The sequence below is a fragment of the Vigna umbellata genome, chromosome 4 (assembly GCF_029865625.1).
Source record: "Vigna umbellata cultivar VRB3 chromosome 4, Vumbellata_1.0, whole genome shotgun sequence".
In the NCBI taxonomy this organism is placed as follows: domain Eukaryota; kingdom Viridiplantae; phylum Streptophyta; class Magnoliopsida; order Fabales; family Fabaceae; genus Vigna; species Vigna umbellata.
The window spans coordinates 36,469,743-36,483,251 of record NC_142168.1 but is presented as its reverse complement, the minus strand read 5'-3'; the positions used below and the strand labels follow the sequence as shown (position 1 = coordinate 36,483,251).

The 13,509-nt window shown below is 38.9% G+C and overlaps 2 protein-coding genes across 3 annotated transcripts; both read left to right on the top strand.

The window, feature by feature from the left end:
• Window positions 1-4,311: 4,311 nt before the first annotated feature.
• Window positions 4,312-7,850, top strand: LOC148200046 (3-dehydrosphinganine reductase TSC10A-like). The gene is made up of 4 exons (XM_088113764.1): window positions 4,312-4,921; window positions 5,517-5,664; window positions 6,465-6,755; window positions 7,485-7,850. Exons 1-4 carry the CDS (start codon window positions 4,397-4,399, stop codon window positions 7,502-7,504), a joined length of 984 nt encoding a protein of 327 aa, XP_087969890.1. The 5' UTR covers window positions 4,312-4,396; the 3' UTR covers window positions 7,505-7,850.
• A 3,029-nt stretch (window positions 7,851-10,879) lies between these two features.
• On the top strand, window positions 10,880-13,509 carry LOC124836392 (uncharacterized). Of its 2 annotated transcripts, XM_047311541.2 has the most exons (3): window positions 11,375-11,539; window positions 12,036-12,245; window positions 12,324-13,509. In XM_047311541.2, the coding sequence occupies exons 1-3, from the start codon at window positions 11,524-11,526 to the stop codon at window positions 13,310-13,312; spliced, it is 1,215 nt and encodes a 404-aa protein (XP_047167497.2). In that variant the 5' UTR covers window positions 11,375-11,523; the 3' UTR covers window positions 13,313-13,509. The 2 variants fall into 2 exon arrangements, with proteins under 2 accessions (XP_047167496.2, XP_047167497.2); XM_047311540.2 differs by having other exon boundaries at window positions 10,880-12,245.

The following is a 13,509-nucleotide window of genomic DNA, read 5'->3' as shown; positions in this document are numbered from 1 at the left end:
CAGACGCCAGGTGTCACGCTGCATGGAGTCTGGAGTGGGGAGCGCAGTGCAGTTTGCGTGTCACTCTGAGAGCGCGACACTTCAGCAACGAAGGCCAGATGTCAAGCGAAGGAGAACCGGAAATCAGTTAATGGAAAACAGGTGTCGAGGGAAGAGGGGACGTTCGTTCTCGACTGTGGAGCAAAACTGTGGAGCAAAACTGGGAAATCTGTTTGATTGCTTAGGATACAATCTGATAGTAGTTCAGGTAGAGATTTATCTCTCGGATCTGTGCAATCATCCAAGAGTAAGTTGGGCAACCAGTTGAGAAATTGTTCAACTTATTACTCCAGAACGAATGGCCAGACGGATAGGACAACTCAAAAACGAAAAGACCTGGACGTACGAGCGCTATGAATCGGGTTGGGGCCAGAGGTGAAGTCTTGTTTTCTCCAATAAACAAGACAGTCCAGTCTCTGCCTAAACCTAAGATATTCGGTACTTCTTCTCAGTCACTCGGGAACTACCTATACTCTCTTCTTCAAACAGTAACTGTCAGTTAGAATCAGAATTTTTTTTTATTCATTTCGTATCTTACGATTTATCCTTCAGTTTTCGTCTGATCAATTGTGGCCAAACATTACTTCTCCTGAGCGTTCGGTCAGGAACGAACGATCGGATCTTTTAGCTGCTCGGTCTCATTCGTTCTTAAACGGTCGTTATTTATATTCTTTACTGGGATTAGCTATATATATATATATATATATATATATATATATATATATACACATATATTGTAGTTTGTCTTGAACTTTAATGATAGTTCCACCCCGCGATATTCAGGTTTTGTTTTTGTGTTTTCTCTCCTCTATTTCTCTGATTCCTTCTGCTTCCTTGTTTCACACCCGACTCCAATAGTAACAAACTTCCATATTCTTATTTTCCTCTTGGAAGACTTGTAACTCTTCCTAATAGTAACTTTCCTCGTTTGGTAATTATGCTACCGATCGGTTAACCTTTCAAAGCCATTATCTCGTTATTCAATGATTATCAACCGTTCTCTTGCTCAGAAATTCTTTTCCTTTTTCTATAGTTCCCTCTTTCCCATAACCAATCAACCTTACTCAAACGAAACCGATCGTTATGGTTGAAAACGGCCAATATTTAAGTTTTAGTAAAGACGTGCGTATGGACAGAGTCGTTCATCCTAGGAAGCTGTCGCCTAAATTCATTTGACCGTACCAGATGCTGAGACGTATCGGGGCGGTACCTACGAGATAGCCTTGCCTCCTCAACTTTCAAACCATCTCCCGTTTCCACGTATTCCAACTCTGGAGGTTTATTGGAGACTCGTCTCATGTGCTAGGACTAGAAGACGTTCGTAGTCGAAGAGATCGATCGGTAGAGATACAACCAGCACGTAGTGAAGATAGCCGCACCAAATATTACAAGAGGAAAGCAATCCGATTGGTGAAAGTTGTCTGGGACGAGAAGACGGGCGACTCCACATGGGAAGTGGAGAATGCCATTAAGGACTGGTATCCTCATCTATTTGAGGCTAAGTTTTAATTTTCGAGGACGAAAATTTTGTAGTTGGAGGGAATGTAAGACCCTGGAAAATAACGTACGCTGGAGTACGCGTGGCAGCTGGAGAACGAGACACTTCAACCACGTACGTGGCGACCTCAGAGCGAGATACTTCACCAACAGACGCCAGGTGTCACGCTACATGGAGTCTGGAGTGGGGAGCGCAGTGCAGTTTGCGTGTCACTCTGAGAGCGCGACACTTCAGCAACGAACGCCAGATGTCAAGTGAAGGAGAACCGGAAATCAGTTAATGGAAAACAGGTGTCGACGGAAGAGGGGACGTTCGTTCTCGACTGTGGAGCAAAACTGGGATTTTCAGTAAAACACTCCACTCTCCTCTACATGCACTCTCTTTCCAAAAATCTGATCTTCCATCTTCCTCCTCCTTCTCTCTAGAAACTCCCCTTCTCTCTACCGGAACTCACCCTTTCTCTTCTCCGATCCCATTTCAGAAACCATAGAAGAACTTTCGGCGTCTCAAGCTTCACTTCGAACCGAACAAACCTGAGTTCTAAAACTGGTAAGTTTCCTTAGGCCTATCCGTCTGTTTTTCTGATACATGCAAACCCAGCTTCGGTTGCATACTGTTATCCTGTCTGAGTCTCTTTTGGTTTATTGAATGTTTGAAATTAGTTAAAGAAGAGTGGAACGTAAGGGTAGAAGGGAACTTAGTTAGACGAAAAGTGTTTAGTACGTTCGTTCACAGATCCAGGTAAGGGAAGCTTATTTAATTTAATTGATACTTGTATGTTGTATGAACGTATGATATGGACTGAATGTATGAGATATATGCTGAATGATTATGCATGAATGATCACTGTATGATGAATATGGTATATGTTGGTTGAAATGTATGATAAAGATTGAGTGGTATGAATGCAATATGAGTTATCTTTATGAAGTATGAGTTATTAATGTGGAATTCTGTAAAGTATGTAAATTGATGTTGATATGAAGTTATAAAGTATGAGATGATATGTTGAAACTTGAAATTTGAATTAGACGAAATCTGAAACATGAAATCCCCATTATGATAATATACGTTTGTCATCGTATGGTCTTATACCGTTCGATTTTCTGGTAAAACTTCTTAAAAAAGAATTCTTTCATTTGGAAAGAATTCTGATCGAGAATGAACGTCCTGTGAAATGCTAGGTTTGAGCGTTCGGCTCATCCTAGTGGTACCGTATACCTTAAATTTAATAATAATATATTACACCCTTATACTTTAAAATTAGCAGCGCTCGGTCTTATACCAAGCATTCGCCTAAGTAGCGCTCGGTCGTATACCAAGCGTTCGTCGTGAGTAGCGCTCGGTCTTACACTGAGCGTTCGTCCTAATGAACTCTCGGTCATATACCAAGCGTTCTTCTAAATAGTGCTCGGTCTTATACCAAGCGCTCGTGTGATTGTATATTTATCCTTGATAAAATAGCGCTCGTTCAATTATTAAAATAATTCATTTTCTTACGTTCGGTCATTTACTGGCATTCGGACTTCCGTATTCGAATTATTCCAAAGATCGTTCTAAATATTTTTGGCTCTTCTGTTTACATTGGATTCAGTCTAAGGTCTTCATAATGAAATCTTCTTTAAGTACCAGTGTATATCTAAATGAGTTAGTTCATTTAACTGACCGCATAGATAGTAACGTTCGTTATAAACTTCTTCATTCATTCAGTATATTCTCTTGACGTTCGTCCTAGTTCTTCATAGGGCTGAACGTTCCTTATTTTAAGCGCTTAAATCTAAAGATGAAAAGGATGATAAATTATAAGAACTTGAAGTGTGAACACTATATTGAGTGATTATACGATTATGGAATTTGAACGAGCGTTCCAGGGAGGAACGACTCATGTATGATTGATTATGGAATTTGGTAAAGTATGACTGTGGGCATGCTAATGCTGGCTGGTCCATCCTGATGTTCCGTGAGTACCATCCTCACGTAGAGGGGGTATGTCATGTGTGGGAACGGCAGGAGGTTCTATTCCTTAGGGGTACTTTGGATAGGACTAACCTCGAGTGGCAGCTGTTGAGTGTATCCCAGTTACTACATCACTCGGGTGCAAGGACGCCTGTAGCTACACAGATTCATACAGTTCGGACGGTCTGTCTAGTGCTATATATGTCTTATGCTGTTATATGTTAAGTTACATGTTGTATGAATTGAAATGTTAAATGTATATGTTGATGTATGAATTAAATTACATAAGCTTACCCTTTCGTTTCTCCTTGTGTTGTCTATTGTCTTTGTACGTCCGTCCTGTCCTTGCAATGATCATCTGTGTGGATGTGAGCAGAAGGCGAGGCATTGCTGGAAGACGTCATCGCTGAGGAGAATGTGATAGATGTGGAGGTCAAGGCCGAGCCTTAGCGCGTCCGCCCGTTTTAGTTGGTAGTTAGTTAACTTTATATTTGGATGTTCGGTTATTGGTTTTGTAAAACCGTTCGTCCTAGCCTTTCATTTATTCTGTCAACTGTTATCCGCTGTACTTAAAGCCGCTTCTAAACGTTGTTAGTTATTGTAAAACTGCACTGTTTGATTATTAAATGTAATTAAATTCTAATTACGGTTATTACTGTATTTTGGGATGTTACAGTACTCAACTAGGAGAAAAAGTTAATATATCAACAAATTTAAGATTTGATTACTTCCTAATTTTCCTTCCATATATATGATTTTGATAGAATAAAATAAGTTCCCTAATTGATGGAAGCACATACTCTTACTTACTCTCGGTACTAAAATAAAATAAAAATGGTATCCATTTTCAAAGTCGCATAGACTTTTGCTCCCAGTGGGTATAGTTTCGAAGGCTCATCATCAATGGCGGACGCATACTTCTTTCTTTTCTTTCTCCTTCCTCTGCTTCTTCTGGTCGTGCTCTATTTCCTGGTTAAACCGCGACCGGTGAAGATCCCTATCAAGAATCGGCACGTGTTTATCACGGGCGGATCCAGCGGCATCGGGCTGTCTCTGGCACACCGCGCGACGGCGGAGGGCGCGCGTGTGTCGATATTGGCGCGGTCGCTGGGGAAGCTGGAGGAGGCGCGAAATGCGATCCGGCTGGCGACGGGGATCGAGGTGGCGGTATTCGCGGCAGACGTGCGGGACTTCGAGGCGGTGAAGCGCGCGGTGGACGAGGCAGGGCCAATCGACGTGCTGCTGCTGAACCACGGCGTGTTCGTAGCGCTGGAGCTGGAGAAGATGGAATTGAGTGAGATAAAGTTCACCATGGACGTCAATCTCATGGGAACGTTGAACCTCATCAAGGCCGCGCTTCCCGCGATGAAAAACCGGAAGGACCCGCTGCCCGCTTCCATTGCCCTTGTTTCCTCACAGGCCGGTCAGGTAAACCTGCACCTCCTTTCGCCCTCTGTTATTTATGATCTGATAATCTATTATGTGAATTACTATTGCTGGGTTTATACATGTGAATTACTTATTTGGTTGTATTGTATATATCTGCATTTTATAGGTTTTAGTTTGTATAACTATGAAGTAATAATTATAGTCCTAGTGTATACACCTTTAAATTCGATTTAGGCTTTGCTGACACTAAAAATTGTCCAGATTAAACTAATAAAAAAATTATCTGTTGGAACTAAAACGAGTTAAGCAGTGTATGAACAAATACTGAAATGAGTATTTTCTAGGTGCAAGGACTAAGTGCATGGACTAAGTGCAACTTTTTGATTAATGTTTGCAAGAGCAATTGTGGTCTTACTTCTTAAGACTAAGTTTGCAGACAAAATTTTAATGTGCAAATGTGCTTATCAGAGCAACAATACATGTCACAGAACTTTTACTTTCTAAACTCAGTTTGAAACATTCCCAACTGAAAACCAAACATAGCCTAAGACAAACTTTTAACAGGTATAACGACTAAATAAGTAATTAAACTTTATTTTATTTATTTTGATGTGGAATTTGTGTTTATGTTTAGGCGGGCATTTATGGCTACGTAGCTTACTCAGCGAGTAAATTTGGTCTCCGTGGTTTAGCAGAAGCATTGCAACAAGAGGTTATAGCTGATAATATTCATGTTTCTCTGATTTTTCCTCCGGATACAGATACTCCAGGATTAGCAGAAGGTAGGTATTGAATTGGATGCTTGAATTTATTTCTTCACACCTATTACTTTGCTAGTTTCTACTTCATTTTTCGTTGTAAATAACATGTTAGTTTGTGTAAAGCTCACCATGGAAGTCGTGCACTTGCTGTAACTCCTTGAAATTGCATAGGGTGTGCTTGATTTCCATTTCCGAAAGTTTTCAAAATGTAACTAGGCGAGTTGCTCAAATACCTGGTGGCGGGTGTAGGCACGGAGCATACCTTGAAATTGAGGAAGATGTTGAACAAAATGCAAAGAAAAGATGGGAAATCTTGCATTTCTTTCTGTATTTAGTTTTTAAAACACCTTTTTTTTAAACAATTTCGTAACATAACAGACTTTGGATGAGAAGATGATTGTTGAGTAGGGTGAAATTTTTTAAGAAAATAGTTTTTAAAACTGAAAAATGAAAAGAAAATCAATTAGGTCTTAAGTTTGTTACACAGAATTCTGCATCAATTGCGGATTTAATAACTCCAGCTCCTCCCTTATTATCTGAATATCTCTCATTTTTGTATCTGATCTAAATTCATACATTTGACTGATGCCATGGGGAGGCTATTGTATCAATCCTATTACAAACTTAGAGATTAGAGAATGAAATTATTGCTTAAGATAATAAGTTTGAATCCATGATTACTAAATATCCACTTAGAGTTCATGAGTATAAAAATAAAATTGTTGCTTTCAGCTTATTAAATGTCTGTTTGTAGCATCTCTTGTGAAGTCTATGTATCCTGTAATCAAAGTGAAGTACAATCTGAAAGGTCACTTTTACAGAAAACAGGAGAAAACCGGAGCTCACCAAAATCATTGCAGCCTCATCTGGTTGTATGACAGCTGAAAAAGTTGCTCAGAAAGCTTTGGATGGTATAAAAAGTGGCAGCTTTATTGTTTCTTGCAATTTGGAGGGAATTGCGCTATCCCTAGCAACTGCAGGTTTATCCCCTCAGAGGTCTTTCTTGATGGCCTTTGTTGAGGTGGTTGCTGCTGGAATTCTACGGATTGTTGCACTAGGCATGCAGTGGACTTGGTATGGAAGTATAGAGAAATATCACAGCCAAAGGAAGGGTAAGTGCTGCACAAAGGGATATTGAAAAATTATTTCTTAGTTTTTGTTAATTTAATTCCTGTCTGTCCAATCATCAAAAGAATAGTAAAACATGGCATTATGAAGAATTGAATGTTAAAATAGTACACATTTTCTATTAAAATCTGGATAAATTCAGACAATTCTCATGAACATGTAGTTATTTGTCATCTCTAAAAGGATCTAATTCAAAATTGGGTTAGACTCTTCAATATGGTTACTTAGAGTTTGCCTGGGAAATTAGTCATTCATTAAAGTTTTGCAATTTGCATGAAACATCTCCTGTTACGCTCCTGGGCTTTAGAAGTCATACTGTTATATTTGGGCAGTCTTTCCAAAGTTAATTTACAAGAGTGCTTTTATGATTTTTTTTTTCTTTGGTTAAAATTTGAGAATGGTTCTATAACAGATTGAAATAAAATTATTATTATTATTATTATTATTATTATTATTATTATTATTTATATACTTATCTATTTATTTAGTATCTGTCGTTTGATTCCATATAGTGACTGTGGTTCATACACTATTATTAAACACGTAGTGAACAGCAAATGATATAATGTTTGAATTCAAAAGCAATTAGGACATTGTAAAAGTTTAGGATGTTACTTTTATCTGATTGCTTGTACCCTGTTAAAAGGTTAATGTTAATTCAAATGAATTCCCCAGCTAAAACTTATGAGATTGATGATTTATCATTCTGACAGGTTCAACCCGGAGTAGCTGAAACAGAGTCCTATGCCCCATTTTAGGAGTTATATGCAAGATACTGGGATGCTGCCTTCTTCCACTCTGAAATTCAAATGAAAGTTAACGAATTAGATCTCGATAAACATCAAGTTGATTAAGTTTTTTTTTTTTTTTTTTTTTTTTTTTTAACTTTTCTTCCGTTTTCTAACATATGTTAAGTAAAGACAGGTTAAGTTACATGTTCAGGTTCAGTAATACGCTATGGATTGGATAGGATTGATGTATATTTTCTTTAAAAAAAGTTTGGTCCTCATTTCTTTTTACGTTTTTATTTTGTTCGGCAATAATATTTTGTCCTCCATAAAATTTTAGTTTTGTCTTCATTTTTGTTGATTTTTTATTTTATTTTAAGTGATAACTTATATGTTAAGTGATCACGTTAGTGTATTAGTAATATTAAATGATCATATTAGTATGTAAGTAACATGTATATTTAAAATTACTTTGTTTAACTCTGAAATAGTTCATTAATATGAAGAAGGTAATGTTTAGTTCTTTCAATTAGGGTTTGCGGTTTTTTTCAGCGTTTTTTTTATATAAAAAGGGAATTCAAAGAAATAATGCATGAAGAAACCTTGTTTAAAGAAAATAACATTGTTTTTACTACATTAATTAATTCTTTAAACGAAATTATTTTTTAAAAAGTACAAAGGTTATCTTACTGAAAATAAATTATTTTTCTTAAGGATCATTAAAAATTTATTCGAGTGTAAAAGTAAATGTGCCATATTTTCTTCTAACATATGTTACATAAGAGATATATCATCACTTTGATACCTCATTTATTCCACCAACATCTCAAGGGTCCTAGGACTCTTCAAATAACCTGATTGTGATGAACTTTCCTTGTTAGTATCTTGTTTCTTCAAATCTTCGAAGAGCTACATGATCATTTTAATTTTATTAATTAAAATTCATGAAAACTACATAATCTATAAGGTGTATATTTTCATATAGAACAAGCAACAATACTTCCAATAACTTCTAAGAACATTATATTAGAAATTGATCAAGCTACTTAAGCTCGTCTCCACTGTTAGCTATAGACACCATTTTACTGATCATGCAATTAAAGCAGTTAACAGGTTTTTGCACCAAACTAGGCAAATATGCCCTCTTTATTACCAAAATGGGCAAATTTTGACCCAAAGTGAAGTCGTGGGGGCCAAAACGACTTCAATTGAAGAAGTCGTGCCCCCTGCACGACTTCACCCTGTTCATTTGACCAGGGTTGAAGTCGTGCAACCCCAACACAACTTTACTTTCTTTTAATTTTTAACTTTTATTAATCTGGTGTGATTCTGCAAAATTCTGCAGAAACGAGCGTACGTCCGAACAGTGCTCGACCAAATCGTGGTCCGCAAAATATAGGTGATGTAAATGGAGCGTACGTACAAATAGTGGTAGGCCAAGTGAGCGTTCGGTTTTGTATTCTCATGTAACGAGCGGTAGGATTCTTCCTTGAATAAAAGTTAGTAATATATTAGACGTTCGTCCTTAATTTAGTACTCTCATGAAGCAATCTCGAGCGTTCGGTCTTGGTAGATTAATGATTGTGAGCGTTCGTCCTAATTTGGTAGTCTCGGCTGGTGAACCTGAGCGTTCGGTCTTAAATTGGTAGGTTTCAATCTTGAGCTTTCGGTCTTCGTGAAACAGTGATCGTAGGCGTTCGTCTTTAAATTGGTATTCTCAGAGAGTGATCTTTAGCGTTCGGTCTTGGTTCTGTATTAGTATTTTAGGCGTTCGGTCTTAAGTTGGTGTTCTTAGGCTTCAATCTTGAGCGTTCGGTTTTTGTGTAATAGTGATTATAAGCGTTCGTCCTAATTTGGTATTCTCGGATAATGATCCCGAGCGTGCGGTCAATCTTGAGTGTTCGGTTTCAATCTTGAGCGTTCAGTCTTTGTGACTTAGTGATTGTTTAATTGTGATTGTGAGCGTTCGGCCTTAAGATAGTATTCTTAGGTTTAAATCTTGAGCGTTCGGCCTTGGTGAATTGTGATTGTGAGCGTTCGGTCTTAAGTTGGTATTCTTAGACTTGGATCTTGAGCGTTCGGCCTTTAGTTGGTTTTAAATAAAAGTATAAAATTTATTTATTTAATAATATTAAAAAACTTTAATTATTAATTAAAGATGATTTTAATTATTTTAAATACATTTAAAAATATTTTTTAGAAATTATAAATGATTTTAATTACTAAAAGTTAAAAATTAAAATAAAGTTAAGTTGTGTTGGGGGTGCACGACTTCTCTTATTGAAGTCGTGAACCGCCCTAGGATTTCAATTTTTTTATATTTTTTATTAAGAACGGTATGGTAATCGATTACAACATGTGGTAATCGATTACCATACCCTAAAGTCGTTTTTGGGTACACGACTTCAACTCTGGTCAAATGAACAGGGTGAAGTCATGTAGGAAGGGCACGACTTCTTGAATTGAAGTCGTTTGGGTCCCCACAACTTCCCCATTTTCGTAATTTTGGTTGAATTTGCCCATTTCGGTAATATTAAAGGCAAATATGCCTAGTTTGGTGCAAAAACTCGGTCTCAAGCATGAGGGTAGTGATAATAAAGGAATGGCCAATATCCTTTATCCGTCGAGCGGTTTCATTGTATCTTTTCATGAAGGACTTTAGATATTCGTCCTTCTCCTGCTTGGTGTTAACGAGTTTTGCTGGTGTCAGGTCCTGCATTCGGCTGGACGCGTACTGCTGTCTGAAGAGGGATTTCACCGTGGCAAAGCAGTCTATTGTACCTGGAGGAAGGGTGTTATACCACGACAGTAAGTTTATATTTTATTTTGTTTATATTTTTATTTCTGTTTATATATTTTTATTCTGTTTATATTTTATTCGGTTTATGTCAACTTAATGTCCATAAAACAACTTATAAATACAAAGCGAGGACGGCAAGCCAGGAATCCTATTCACACTCACATTTACATCAATAGATTGTTTACATCCAAAAAGTATCCTTATAATTTTGATCGTTCGGCGGACCTTGTTCTGAACGCTCGCTTCTTTCGCAACTCAATCGTTCGGCAAACTTCAATTTCCAACGGAGGGGAGATGTACCTGCAAGGGCACTCGGACGCTCAAGTTAGGCGTATGGTAAATGAATCACAATTCTCAATTGAGTACTTTCAGATGTAAACAATCTATATGATGTAAATGTGAGCGTGAATGGAACTTACCTGTCTTATGGCCCTGGCTATTTATTTATAAGTTGTTTTATGGACTTTAAGTTGATATAAGTCCAATAAAATATAAACAGAATAGAAATATAAACATAATAAAATATAAACTTACCTTAACCGCTTAGATCTTATTTGCGTTTTATGCGAACGTTTTATTCCTTGCTAGATTCATTAGCTCTAGCCTAATAGTGGCCCGAGTGGTATTGACCGATAATATCATACCGTACATAGTGCCCCCAAGTCCGATTTAACCGTTCGACTTATGTATTTGGGTTAACTGTAGGACTGTAAGGTGGTTGTTATTAGGAGGGTTCCGTGTTACGCACCGTTTTTAGCTCCGTGCTGCGCACCGTTTTTGGGTTTTGATTTTCCCGCCTCTGGGTATTGGTAGAGTCTGAAAAGTGGGATCGTTGGATTCTTTCTAATCCTACGGTGCGGAATGATCAGCGGTTACATCAGCTTTCCCCTCATTAATGTGAAAGGATTTTCTGAGGAACCCTGGTTAGCGCAACCGTCATTTCTACTTCATCGCCTCGACCAACTTCTTCGTTTCTCCTTCTCCAGACTTTCCTTTGACATTTACATACAGGTAACTCATGGACTCTTTTTCCTATTCAGATTGTTCCCCAGCATTTGTTAAGAAAAGGCGGAGCGGCAACCAAGCTGACGCACCAGAGGGCTCTCGGAATAGGGCTCAGTGTGAGGTTGTCTCCATACTTTATGGTGAAAACGCCTTTGTCTATGATGGTGTTGCGGTGGAGGAGCCCGAAAATCTTCTTTCCTCTAGCGGGAGTAACTATAAATGGGCCTCTCGAGATGTAAGTGAAATCCCTAGTATTTTCGATAGTAGGGCTGTGTTATTGAATTGGGCAAACGATAATTGTATTCTTAGAAATCTCAGCTATGGCTCCTGTGTTAAATTAGTTGCCTGTGGGGAAAACGAGAGAGTCTTCTATGGTAAAGAGAATTCTAAAGACGATTTCTTCTATGTTTACTCTTATCTGTTCTACGATATGTACCTTAGGTTTCCTCTAAATGTTTTTCAAATGGATGTCCTGAAGACTCTGAATGTCGCCCCCACACAGCTACATCCAAATAGCTGGGGGTATATACAGGCGTTCGCGGTTATGTGCCAAGCCTTGGCCATTAATCCCACGGTTGCCCTGTTTCTTTATTTTTTTAGGACCCGGCCGATCGGAAAGAGGGGTTGGGTTTCTCTAATTACTGAGCCTGGGGACGCAATTTTGGAATTATACTCCCAATCTTTTAGAGGTTTCAAAAACCAGTTTTTTAGAGTGTCTATCACTGAATCAGGTCGGTCGTTCTTTTTTAACGAGGATAGTAGCTCCAAGTTTCCCTTGTACTGGACCCAGAACCCTAAGAAGCTTACCTCTTGGCCGAAAGAAGATATGACTGATATCGAGTTGGAGGCTCTGAGTGTTATAGCTGCGTTGCCTCGCCCCTTTTCCTCCAGAAAGATTATCAACTGCCTCGAGCATGACGATATGAACTCGAGGGTATTGGGTATGTTCTTTTACTGAGTGCTCTGAATTTTGTTTTTGCATCATTGACTTGGTATTTGTTGTGTTCTGTTGCGTATAGCTGTTATGGGTAAAAACGCTTCTCTTGACTGGTTTGCCGCTGCTCATGCCAAGAAGAATAAAGGGGGATCCTCGATCCTGGCGACTGTCAAGAATCCTATTCATGTTGATGACGAGCGGCGACCTCCCGAAGGGTCGCTTTCAAGAAAACGAAAGATTATCACCGGTGGAGTTTCGAATGCTTCCGATAAGGGAAAGAGTATTGGAGGAGTGGTCGATCCGCATGCCGATGGCGACATTCCGAACGGCATGTGGGATGTGGCCTTTAATCTTGGCCATAAGATCGAGTTCAACTTTGATTTGGCTGAGCAGAAAGTCATGGAAAAGACTTCTGAGCAAAAAATGGCAGATGACTGCTTAGAATTCGCTTGTCGTGCGGCGGCAGCTGCCTGGAACTTAGCTTATGCCTCCAACCGAGGTAACTTGGTCACCGAGCTTGAGCGTCTAAAAACCGAACACGCTAAGTGTGAGCAACAGCGGAAGGAATCCGAGGAGATGATAGTGAAGGGTCGGGAGATAACGGAAAATCTGCAGAAGGCTAGCGTTGAAATGAAAAAGGTCAACGAACGGCTTGTAGCTGATCTGGAATTTTCAAGGAAAGAGAATGAGCAGTTGAAGAAAAGCTTGACAATTTTGACTGCCGAGAGGGAGGCCTTGCGCCAGACTATTACTGAAAACCAGGAATTGCAGGATGAGATGACTGATGCTATCATCCTGGAACATACCAGGGGCTTTAAGAAGGCGCTAAGGCAAGTGTCCTATATTTTGAATGTCTGTACTGAAGGAGTCAACTTCGACATTCGGAAGGACGTTTACCAAGGAGAGTGGGTTCCGGTAGACGTCATTCCTGCCGGGGCATTTCCAGATGACGAGCCTGCAGGGACGCCCACCGAGGCAATGGCAAGAGAGGAAGCTGCTCGAATAGAGACACCCGAGGGGAATTCAGGGGTTCCTGCTGTCGAGGATGCCCCCGTCTTAGACCTTGTATAGAATAGATTTAACTTTTAGACATTCTGTTATTTTGTACTTACTGTTCTTAGGGTTGTTTGCTGCGTGTATGTCGTCATTTGGTACTTGTCTTGAAACTTTATGTTCTTATACTTGAATGTATATAGGATCGCTGTACTTGAATGTTTGTAGGATCGCTATACTTCATTATTTATAGGAACGCGCGTTATTTGTAATCA

Coding starts and splice junctions, on each gene's coding strand:
- LOC148200046 (XM_088113764.1), top strand. CDS start 4,397: ATGGCGGACGCATACTTCTTTCTTTTCTTTCTCCTTCCTCTGCTTCTT. Junction 4,922..5,516: donor TTTCCTCACAGGCCGGTCAG/GTAAACCTGCAC, acceptor GTTTATGTTTAG/GCGGGCATTTATGGCTACGT. Junction 5,665..6,464: donor TACTCCAGGATTAGCAGAAG/GTAGGTATTGAA, acceptor TCACTTTTACAG/AAAACAGGAGAAAACCGGAG.
- LOC124836392 (XM_047311540.2), top strand. CDS start 11,318: ATGGACTCTTTTTCCTATTCAGATTGTTCCCCAGCATTTGTTAAGAAA. Junction 12,246..12,323: donor TATGAACTCGAGGGTATTGG/GTATGTTCTTTT, acceptor TGTTGCGTATAG/CTGTTATGGGTAAAAACGCT.